Genomic DNA, 12,011 nt, shown 5'->3' with positions numbered 1-12,011 from the left:
TTAGCTGCACAACCCATCCTGACTCTTAATATTTCTTAATATTTATAATATAATTAAATAATTATTAAATAGAAATGTGTAAAAAGTTATTGGAGAGATACTCAATGCAAAAAGTGGTATCAGCTGTGTTTTTTATTTATACTGTATTATTTTATTCGGTGGAATCTTACCTCCTTGAACCGGCACGTAAGTGACCCGATAGCTGTCGACTCGGGCTCTGGGCATGGTCCAGTGAACGGTGGCGGAAGTGTCGGTGACCTCAGAGAAGCGGATGCCCCTTGGCGTTCCCAGGCCTTGCCAGGCAGGAGATGACACAAAATAAGACAAGAGAAGACAAGACAAGACAAGACACAGAAAAACACAACTGATTAAAAAGTGCAACAAAATGATCAGAAGCCTGGATGTTTAAGGGAAGACTTAAGGTTCTGGGATGGACACCACCAGTCCACTTCATTCGCCCCGAAGCCCAAAGAAACATTCAAAAACATACAGAAAAGTATAGAAAAGTGAGAAATAACAATTTTATACCCCCAGAAATCCCCAGCTGACAGTGGCTTAGAGGCTAATATCAAGATAAGAACAGTGGAAAAAAGCACAGATGAGAAACACACACAACAAAGAGCTCATTTGTCAGTGGCTGGCCGAGGAATCTTGCGTGACAGACACAGGGGAGATTAACTTGCCCCATTACGGGAGCACAATGGTGGGACATGCCAGCGTCACACTCACGAGGAAAGAGAGCCCCCCTGGACAGAGCCGGACGACCAGAGACACAAACGCACTTTCAGGACAGACACGCAGTAAGAGCCATGGCTAGACGGATAGTTAAAGACATCAGACGGAGAACGGAGAGAGGAAGAGATAGAGAAAGAGAAAGAAAGACCAACAAAGTACAACAAAGAAGAGATAAAAGGGTTTTAGAAACAAGAAAGTGAGATTTTAGTACATTTAAGTCTCCTAATTTCCCAAATCTCTGGAATCAAACCAAGCTCAATTCTTTTTTTTTTTATGAGACTAGGGCTGTTTTTTCTGATTTTTTTGGCTTGCCCTGCTTAGCATTCAATAGCATTCTGCTTAGTTCTAATCTGGCTGTTTGGACAGTTTTGTGCTGTTCACACTGTTTAACAAGGCAAAAGGCTAGATTTAGACCACTTTCACCTGCTGTGTGAATATAGCCCTATTGGTTCCCAACTTTGGTCTCAAACTGGCTTGCCATGTTTAGCATACGTTAGCATATGCTAGCATATGTTTTTGCTGTTCTCAACACACTCAATCAATTACTTAACTCAATTCCCCAATGTGAGAGAGGGTGGATATACTCCAGAATCCAGGTTGGGACGTAAGACTAGGATTAGATTTGGGATTAGATTACAGACTCAAGATTAAATGATGGTAGAAATAACAGGAAAACATATAGAAGAAGACAAACAAGACAAACAAGACCCAAAACACCATTGTTGGCGAACAGACAACACTTATAAGAAGAGGTTTATCATCAAGACTAAAGAGACAATTATGACTACACAGCTGAAGACGTTATCTGAAGAGATGGATTTGGTCAAGAACCAACTATCTCAAACGTCTGAATCTGAAAGTTCTAATCTGGCTGTTTGGACCATTTTGTGCTGTTCACACTGTTTCACAAGGCAAAAGGCTGTATTTGGACCACTTTTACCTGCTGTGTGAACATAGCCTTAGAGTATTGGTTCCCAACTTTGGTCTTGAACTGGCTTGCTCTGATTAGCATACATTAGCATATGTTAGCATATGTTTTTGCTGTTCTCAACACACCCAATCAACTACTTAACTCAATTCCCCAATGTGAGAGAGGGTGGATATACTCCAGAATCCAGGTTGGGATGTAAGACTAGGATTAGATTTGGGATTAGATTACAGACTCAAGATTAAATGATGGTAGAAATAACAGGAAAACATATAGAAGAGGACAAACAAGACAAACAAGACCCAAAACACCATTGTTGGCGAACAAACAACACTTATAAGAAGAGGTTATCATCAAGACTAAAGAGACAATCATGACTACACAGCTGAAGAAGTCTTCTGAAGAGACGGATTTGGTCAAGAACCAGCTATCTCAAACGTCAAGATGCGCCTTCATCGGCTTGCGGAAATCGTAGACTGTAGAAAAAGCATCCAAATACCTGTTCGAGCAAAGGCCAAAACGGGCTGGAAGTGCCTTCCCGCAATAATCCCAAAGACCTCGATTTCGTACTCGGTGTCCTCAGCGAGCCCAGACAGCACTTCCGTTCTCTTGTCTCCCGAGACCCTCATCTGCTTGGCGTCTTCCAGTCCGTTGGTATCAGAGACTTTGATACCGAACGTTTCGAAGGTGTCTTCGGGGGCGGTCCATTCCAGCGTGAAACCGTCCGTCTTGACGTTGGAGACGAGGAGATGGTCCACCACCGGTTCAGCCTCTAGACGTGTAAAGAATACAGGTGTTCTTCTGGGGGCTCCAAACATCTCAAGTGGTTATTAAAGCTAATTAGCTACCTATTAACCACAGGACCACACCTGGTTAGGCTGCATGCTTCTTTTTTTTAGGGGGGTTAATTGGTGTTACATGGTGTTACATTTGTAATTGGCAGAAGAAAAAGCAAAGAAAGAAAAACATGGCTTTGAGTAGCAGAATAACTGTATAAAAAAATAGGTTTAGCATTGTAGTGGGAACAGCAGAGATATAAAAAATGTTAGTAAGAAAGATAATGGTTTTTATTAAGATATTTAATACATTTTTACCCATTTTCTGCCATATTTAGCTAAAAAATAAGCAATCTACTCACTAGGACTCCTACTATCACTTACATCACAATGCTTCCAATACCCAACACTAGGGATGTATGAAAATATCAATATATATAAGTTTTTGTTAGCAATATTTTTAAACACATGGCTTCAAATATTGATACTTTTATTGAAACATAGGGACTAATCTAAACTCCTTAAGACTTTGCCCACCCTTTAGCCAACCAACCAACCAACCAACCAACCAACCAACCAACCAACCAACCAACCAACTAACCAACCAACCAACCAACCAACCAACCAACCAACCAACCAGTTAACTAACTAACTAACTAACTAACTAACTAACTAACTAACTAACTAATCAACTAACCAACTAACCAACCAACCAACCAACCAACCAATTAACTAACTAACTAACTAACTAACTAACTAACTAACTAACTAACTAATCAACTAACCAACCAACCAACCAACCAACCAACTAACTAATCAACTAACTAACTAGCTAACTAACCAACCAACCAACCAACCAACGAACCAATCAACCAACCAACCAACTAACTAACCATTAGCTTAGCAAAATAGCTAGCAGGATAACATTCTGCTCATCACAGAGCCTGCTGAAGTCTGACTGACTGAAACTCCAAGCTTATATTATATATGTTCTTTTACGTACAGAAAGACAAAATGTTTTTCCAGTTGTTCCTGTAGTTTGTTTGTTTTTTAGCACACTCGCTAAGCTAGCTAGCCTTTGCTTAGCTTTCCTGACTAAACATCCACAAAGCAAATAAGTAAGTACATAGGTACAATAATACTTATGCAACATTTGCTGTCAACATCACACAGTTAGCACGCTAGCATGCTAACTTTGGAAACAGACCATACTAACAAAATGTGAAATAAAGAACATGACTTTTCCTGCAGGCTGCTGTCCCAAATCACTACTACAGTGCTAGCATGCTGGAATTGGAACTCGACCCGTAATGCTACGGTGGCACTGATCTGGCTAGCTAGGTTCTGTGGTTTTGAGAATATTTAGCTAACTGTGCTGCAAAAACCAGCCTAAAATCGGTTCGTAAAGCTCTACCCTTGTAAAAGAAAAGCGTGTTAGGTATATTTTTTAAAAGTATACTCAACATGGAAAAGTACATACTTTTTACAATTTAAATATATGTACTTAAATACATAATAAATGTATGTATAAATACTATTTTGGAACAACTTATGGCAACTTACGTATATTTCAGTTGTAATTAAGCTATACTTAAACACAACATAAAAACATTGAATTGTGGAAACTTTTCTGCTAAATTAAGTAGATTTAAGTATGTAAATGTACTACTTTGTGTATTGATGCACATATTATGTGCACCTTAATGCTACTGTAAAAAAAAATTTTAATGAAGTATATTAAATGTAATTAAAAATGCACTTTTATTATTCTTTTCCTAATTTTTGGTATACTTCCTTTTCACATGGGTAGTGTCATCATTAAGCACCATTATAATTAATGTCCTTGATGTTCTTCATTCAGAAGCTCTACATTAGCCTTAGCTTTGAAGAGCTTAGCTTAGCATTTCAAATTGTAGTTGTGTGGAATAATTAGTCCTTTTTTTTTAATACGCAGCAGATATTTTAAGAAAAACAAAGAAAAAGAAAAAGAAGAAGAAGAAGAAGAAGAAACCCACTGTTCAAAAAATGTGGCTTTAGTTTATCTTCAAAAGCAAAATAACAGAAGATTTAAGAAGCTCTAGGGTGATCTGAGCAAACAAACCATCACACTTTAAACAAAGGCCTTTGTTGCTGCCAATCCAAGCTGGTTAAGAATTAAACCTCCAGGGTTTTCTCTCTAATTCCTTTGGTTTTTCCCAAAACCAACCGCGCAATTACCTCCGCAAAAATGTGTTCGGATGCATAAAGTCTGATTGTTCTCACTTTCCAAGCCATCTCAGGTCATTAGCATCACGCAACATGATCTACTGTACCGTGTGTAGGAACCCGTCTCAGCTTAGCGTTAGCTTTCTTCTGCGCTCGGATAGACGTATAAAAAGGGAGTGTGACAGAATATCCTTTGAAGTGATCCATAATTCATTGTGTATTGTTGGCGGGGGATTACTAGTATGACTATCATCGTGAAGAGAAGCCTAGCAGCTTAATCCTCTTTGTGCCAGTCAAATACAGCAGCACCACCTGAACAGAACCTGAAATATCATTAACTTTCCTCTACTTTTCCTCTAATGTTACACCATCTACAGCCCTGAAGCCTTTGGGAAGCTAATTCGAGGGTTTATGAATATTTTCTAATAGAGCAGGAGTGGGCAATTAAGAAAATAAGATATTTTCCAAGCCATTACGTGTTGGGACGCAAAAAAAAAATTTGAAATATAATGGGATGGAGTGCTAAAGACTAGTAGCTCTCCAGCCCAGAGGGTTGTTGAACCCAATTGCAGAACAGTTGATCTCAAAGCAGGTAAACTCAAGAAGAAAGAGGGAAAAATAAATAAATAAAAAACTAAACACACCACTCCTTATGCAGGGTCAAACCCACGTCATTAGGGTAGCGGTCCAATATAATATCGCTGCCCAGGCTAGTGAATTTGGGACACGGCCGGGAAAAAAACGCCCTTGTAAGGAGATATAAGGAGATAGAAAAAAATGAGAACGAGTGGAAACTAAAGTTATGCCAAACGCGACAAAGAGAGAGAGAGGGGGGAATGTAAACAAAAGCTCACAAGAGAAGCATTTTTACATTTTTTTACTATCGTTAATTATGGTTCAATCAAGATGTTTCAAGCTTACTGCCACCTACTGCTGACCCCTGTAATAGAGTCTAATTAAAAGTAATTTTTATGTTTCCAGTATCTATTTCCAGTATTTATTTCCAGTATCTATTTGCAGTATCTATTTCTACTATCTATTTCCAGTATCTTTTTTCCAGTATATATTTTTCCAGTATCTTTTTTTCCAAACCCTGACCAATCACAAGGCTTAATAGCGTTACCCTCTCTCTTCGAGTCTGAGCATTTTAACTTAACTTAACGTTTCAAGTAGAAAATTCCAACTAGAACGATACAGATGGTCTCTGATTCGTTCAGAATCAAGTTCAGAATCCAAGATGGCGGCATCAGCACTGCACATCAACAGCAGTAAAAGCTGTATTATTATACTAGACTACAATTAATTTACATATCACTTCTGTCTGTTTATTAGTCATTAAATCAGCATAAAATTCAGTATAAATACTCTTTGATTCTTTGTTATGAATCTTTGTAAAATTGCTAACAGTAATTGCTTGTCTGGGGCAAGCTAACAAAGATATGAGACAAGATATGAGACATATTTTGGCTAGATTTGGCTAAAAAACAATGGTAGATTGTTGAGCCAGTTGAGCCAGTTGAGCCAGTTGCGGTAAACTCTGGTAGTCTTTATCCAACTGCTTTACTTATTGGAAATCTTTTGAAATAGTGTAAAATTATTGGCTCAATTAGCTTGAAAGCTGTCTATTTAAGTGTGGCATCATTCTCAGATCCGAAATTTGATTTTAGAGATAAATAGAATGCTGTATTAAACTATGCCCAGTCCATTCTCATTCTCAGAGAGGTTGGATAACTGCATTTTGCCAATTTTTAAAGGAATATTTTCATATATATAATATTATTCGCTGAACATTTCACAGTTCAGTCAACGCATAACTTTATACAAAACAATTCAATAAGTCAATTGTGTTGCCAGTGGCTTTAAAGCCTTAAAGCAGTACATTAATGGAGGTTCTAAGTGCAGCATTAGCCATATAGAAAGCAAAGCATCCCCTCAATTATTATCTCAAGCCAATAAGAGCACCATTAGATCCATCAGACTATAGATACACTGAACTAGCGAGGCTAAGTGGGCATATGAGCAAGTGCTCTAAAGCACTGGAGTAGTACATCAGTGTTTGCTTTGGTAGTAAAAGTATAAATCTAATTCCAAAAAAAGTTTAGACAATAAAAAACAGAATGCAATGATTTGCATTGGTCTCATTCACCCACATTTGATTCTTAATAGAGATGTGGAAAGTGAGACATTTTATTGTTTCATTAAAAACACAATTTAAAGCTAATATTTAGAGCTTTTTGGAAGCTACGCAACTCAAGAATGTAGAGACAGAGCAACAAAAAGCTGGAAAAGTTCATTTAAAATGTGAGATTTTGATTAATCAAACAACAGAACAGTTTTCCATTTACATCAGTCCATTTTAATTGAGCTTTAGCTATCCTGTTGACATATATTCTTTTTTTGTATGATTTAGCGCTTTAGCTTTTTTCATTTGTGTATTATGTGGTAAACTGTTTAAAAACTGTGATTCATTTCTGGAAGTGTTCCTGAGTTCCAAGCAGTGATTTGCAGTGCAGAATTAGTAAAGCCTGTTTTTAATGCACTACCACCTGAGGGCCCGAAGATCACCAGCATCCAATATTGTGGAAGCAATTTATCTCTAAAAAGGGGGCAAAAAGACTAAAAAAGTAAGTTTAGTGATAAAAAAAACTATTTTGAGGTTCTCCAATTTGTCACACCTTCCAATGCCTCTAACTGACTTTTCCACCTTCACAAACTCCAACTCCCAGAATGCACCTCTCAGTTATGTGTCTCAGCCTGCCAATCAGCACCTGATTGTAAGATCAGCTTCACCTGTGTTCTGATTATTTACTGGTGTTTTTCCGTGTATATATACCAGTCTGTTTGTCTAGTCTTTTCGCGAAGTAGTGCCTCTGTTTTTCAGCTGCATACCGAGAGTTATTTCTTTGTTTATCTATAAACTCACAGTATTATCAAAAATCAATTTGGAGAAATGTTTGTGTGTAAGGAACAAGGCCAACTGTAAGTGCTGGATGCTGGTGATCTTCGGGCCCTCAGGTGGCACTGCATTAAAAACAGGCTGTACTGATTTTTTTTACTGGAAATCACTGCATGTAACTCACTCAGGAACACTTCTTGAAACCACAGATCTCCACAAATGCAAATGATATATGTGTTTAATGCATCCATATGTCAAGACCATCCAAAATTGGCGCCATCTTCTCTGTGCCAAAGCTCATTTGAAATGGATCTGAATTTTCTAGCCTTTTGTGGCCGTGTCCCAATAGTTCTAACGTTTGAGTGATTTCATGTGTTCTACACTCTACTGTGAATAAAATAAGGGTCAATTAGATTCTGCATTCTGTTTACACCTATTTACATTTTACACAGCATCCCAACTTTTCTAAAGTGGGATTTTACCAAGAATGTGAACTAACAAATAAAGTAACAAGTAAACAGCTTTCAAAACAGCCATTATTAGTACAACCCAGTCAACACAAGACTTCAAACACTTAGCAAATCATGTCGTTGTCCTCAACTAACCCCTCCTATTTGTTCAGCGTTTGCGCTAACTCCTCCGAACACTAGCGCAAAGACTCTAGAGTGGGCCTCCCAACACTTGACCGGACTGGACCACCTCTTCCTCTCCAGTGCAGGAAGATGTGAGAATCGCAGGCCATTTGTTGTGAGGAGAAGAAGTGGTTGGAAGCGAAGCCCGGCGAGGACAAATCCCGTGGAGCTGTCACTCTTCATTAGCGCCGAGCGCTAGCTGCAGAGAACTGTCAGTGGGAGTGTTGGAGGGGGGTTGTGTGTGTGGGCGTTTTAAAGAGTGCTAACATGTGGTAGCCACAGATCACTTTCATCAAGCTGGTCTCTGCTAAGTCTCTCAGCTTGGACAAAGAGCCGTCTGTTCCTCGAGGAGGAACCGGGCGCCAGCTAACCTGCGGAGAAGGGGTTTGCGGGTGTTCATTCTAGCTTTGTGCAAGGCGGTAAGATTGTAGCGTAGCATAATAGAGATAATACTATTGGGTTTGGACTGGAGTACGTTTTGAACCCCCCCCCAAAAAAATGCAGCATTCTCAAACTGTGATTGGGAAATGGCTTGGGGTTAAGATGGACGATCACAAGCCATCAAACCAAGCTGAACTGCTTGAATTTTTGCACCAGGAGTGCAGGCATAAAGTTATCCAAAAGCACCGTGTAAGACTGGTGGAGGAGAACATGATGCCAAGATGCATAAAAAAAACTGTGATTAAAAATCAGGGTTATTCCACCAAATATTACATTCTGAACTTCATAAAGATCGTAATATAGTATTATAGAGATAATACCATTGGGTTAGGACTGGAGTACAGCTTTTCCAGACTCTTTCCAGACTGATTGGGAAATGGCTTGGGCATATAGTGTAAGGAGATGTTTTAAGTCATGTCAGATGCTTTCAGGGCTTTGGTGTCCATTGTTGTTTCTTGCTTTGGGCTGAATGGTGGATTACCATGAGGTACTGAGAGTTTAGGCCTTGTACTTGCTGTCCCATTGTACTTGTATTTAAGTGAACTGTTGGCCATTGATGTGAAATGTACTGCTCAGCCTGGTTCAAAGCGTTTTTTATGCACTAAACATATATAGCAAAAATGCCTCTCAAGAAAATAAAGGCAGGAGCCACAATAAACACATGCTACACCAGATAGCATTAAGAATCGACCTAACATTAAGCTCGGCTGATGTATGTAATGGCAACATAAGCCATGCAAAATTGGGCTGAACGTGATTTTACACTCAATAACCGAGCTGCTGGCACAAGTGTCTCAAGCCGATTGGCATGTTATACTCTGCAACCAGAGGGTTGGCAAAAATGGCTTGGGCTGATTCCCATATTATACTCAGTAACCAGTGTTGGCACATGTAGCACAGGCCGATATGTATATTATACTAGATAACCGTTTTGTTGATAACCTGGCCCAGCTGTGAGCTGAGCATTTTCAGGCATAAATAAGGTTCAACCTGTGTTTTTTTGATCCAGAAACTGCCTTTACAAGGTTCTTTACACGTTATTTACTAAAAACGTCCATTTCAAATTAAGAGAGGACACCTTTATGACATTAGTGTTGCAGTGCTCCCAACACTTTTATGGCACAACTTGATGCTTTGATGGAACTGGCTCTCATCAGGAGCGCAAATGGAAAGGAAGAGCAAGAGTTTCCTCTGTTGCACATGATAATTTCATCAGAGTTATCAGCCTCAGAAACTGCTAAAAGTTAACAGCTCCCCAGATAAGAGCTCCTAAATGCTTTTTCCACAGAGTATTTTGGTTTATTTAACACTTTTAAGTTACTACATGATTCCTTATATGTTCCTTCATAGTCTGAATGAGAAGGTGTGTCCAAACTCTCTACTGCTACTGTATCATACAGCTCTGAAAAAAAGGGACCACTTAAAAATGAGTTTCTTTAATTTTACCAAATTGAAAACCTCTGGTATATAATCAAGAGGAAGATGGATGATCACAAGCCATCAAACCAAACTGAACTGCTTGAATTTTTGCACCAGGAGTGCAGGCATAAAGTTATCCAAAAGCAGTGTGTAAGACTGGTGGAGGAGAACATGGATAACCAAGATGCATGATTAAAACTGTGATTAAAAAACAGGTTTATTCCACCAAATATTGATTTCTATTTCTAACTCTTTGCATTATTTGAGGTCTGAATGCTCTGATCTTTTTTTGTTTGTTTGTTTGTTTGTTTGTTTGTTTTTTTCAGACATTTCTGATTTTCTGCTAATAAATGCTCTAAATTACAATATTTTTTGTATTGGGAATTTGGGAGAAATGTTGTCTGTAGTTTATAGAATAAAAGAACAATGTTCATTTTACTCAGACATAAACTTATAAATAGCAAAATCAGATAAACTGATTCAGAAACTGGGAAAAGTGGTCTCTTAATTTTTTTTTTTTCCAAAGCTGTATATCTATGTAGCCTCAATTTTCAGATTTTTTCTATTGTCAACTTTGTCCTGGCTCAACTTCCTGCACTTTTTTGGGAATAAGCTCAATGTTTTAAATAGTTTTAAGATGAATAAAGTCTGTAAAAGTTAGAATGGCGTTAGATTGATTCTGGCTTAATCGTTTGGCCTAATTCAGTTCACCTATTAGCATGCACGCTATCGCGTCGGCCACAACTGTGGCCCCTGCGGCCACTGCTTGACAAATGCCAAGAAAATGTGTGGAAGTGAGGCTGGAGAATGAAGGCTGTAGCGGAGTTGGAAAACCGAGTCTGCATACTGACGAGATCTTTAAGAAGGAGCCACAAAAACTCCTTGGGATCGCTTTTTTCGCTGGCAGTCGGCATCTTTATTTGCTGAGTAACCAAGCGAAGCCGAAAAACTGCGTCTTGGAGCTAATAACCGGCGTCAACAGCAGAATGCAGCGGGCTGCGGAGAGCTATCGGAGCTGGGGCTGTTTGGAAACATTTGTCATATTGATCTCCTCAGTCCTGGGAAAGCAGGGTTTTGTAATTGATATAGTGGAGCCGGTGCTTAAATTCAGAACACGCCGCGCTGACGTGCCCACAATGCGTGTTGTAGTCTGAGCCCCATTAAAAATAAAAGCCTATTATTAGGCTGACTTTTCTCTGGCTGATGAACATAAATAAGGCTGTGATCATAGGGGGAGGTCAGCCTGTGCACCTGCAGCCTTTGTCTGTGATTAGGCCCAGCAGAAAGCGCAGGGCTTCATTATGCTGTGCTGCAGGTGTGTTCTGAATGTGAGCATGCTCAAACTCGCCGGATCTACCGCAGCTGACATGGTGGTAGCGCACTGTAAACCCATACGTTGTTTGAACTCAAATAATTTAAGTCTGTTTTACATGAAATTGGATATTTCTAAACAATACTCAACTATTTTGAGTTAGTTGAACATTTGTGGGCATGTATACTGTACTATTCAAACTGAGATCTTTGAGTTGAACCAACTTATAATAACTGAGTTTAGTCTGTTGCCATTAACAGCTTCTTTTCCATTGGCTTTTGGCACAGTCTATTTGCATACTGGGTGTGTCCAACAGTTTCTGACTAACACTCACCATCAGTGTGTAGTGATTCCCCCTGGGCTGCCTTAGAAATAAATCAACTTCCCCTTTAGGTGTAATAACACAAGTTTTAATTTCCTATTACCTAAAACATTTGAGCAAACCAGCTGCCTTAAAAAAATAAATAAACTCAACTTATCGGGTCTTACAGTATAACAAAGATAAAAAAGTTAAATCAACTTCCTCTTTAGTTGTAATAACTTGATGTTCTAAGTTATGCTAACTTAAGCTTTCATTATCCATTACTTAGTCGTTAAAGTTTCCATAAATTGTTTAAGTAAATTCAACTTATCCAGGCTTACAGTGTATATTTACGGTTAAACCATA

The 12,011-nt window shown here is 38.8% G+C and overlaps 1 protein-coding gene across 4 annotated transcripts in view; it reads right to left on the bottom strand.

The window, feature by feature from the left end:
- tncb (tenascin Cb) overlaps window positions 1-12,011 on the bottom strand; it is a 182,505-nt gene that overhangs the window by 14,092 nt on the left and 156,402 nt on the right. For 3 of the 4 annotated variants that reach the window (XM_049470312.1, XM_049470311.1, XM_049470313.1), the window contains 2 exons: window positions 2,163-2,435; window positions 171-293 (listed from right to left, as the gene is read on the bottom strand). In XM_049470312.1, coding sequence (XP_049326269.1) covers window positions 171-293; window positions 2,163-2,435 — 396 coding nt within the window. The remainder of the gene's footprint in view (window positions 1-170; window positions 294-2,162; window positions 2,436-12,011) is intronic. The other variant, XM_049470314.1, reaches the window with a different exon arrangement.

This window comes from Astyanax mexicanus, chromosome 22, assembly GCF_023375975.1.
Source record: "Astyanax mexicanus isolate ESR-SI-001 chromosome 22, AstMex3_surface, whole genome shotgun sequence".
In the NCBI taxonomy this organism is placed as follows: domain Eukaryota; kingdom Metazoa; phylum Chordata; class Actinopteri; order Characiformes; family Acestrorhamphidae; genus Astyanax; species Astyanax mexicanus.
Note: the sequence above shows the minus strand (reverse complement) of the source record. Positions and strands in the feature narration are given on the sequence as shown.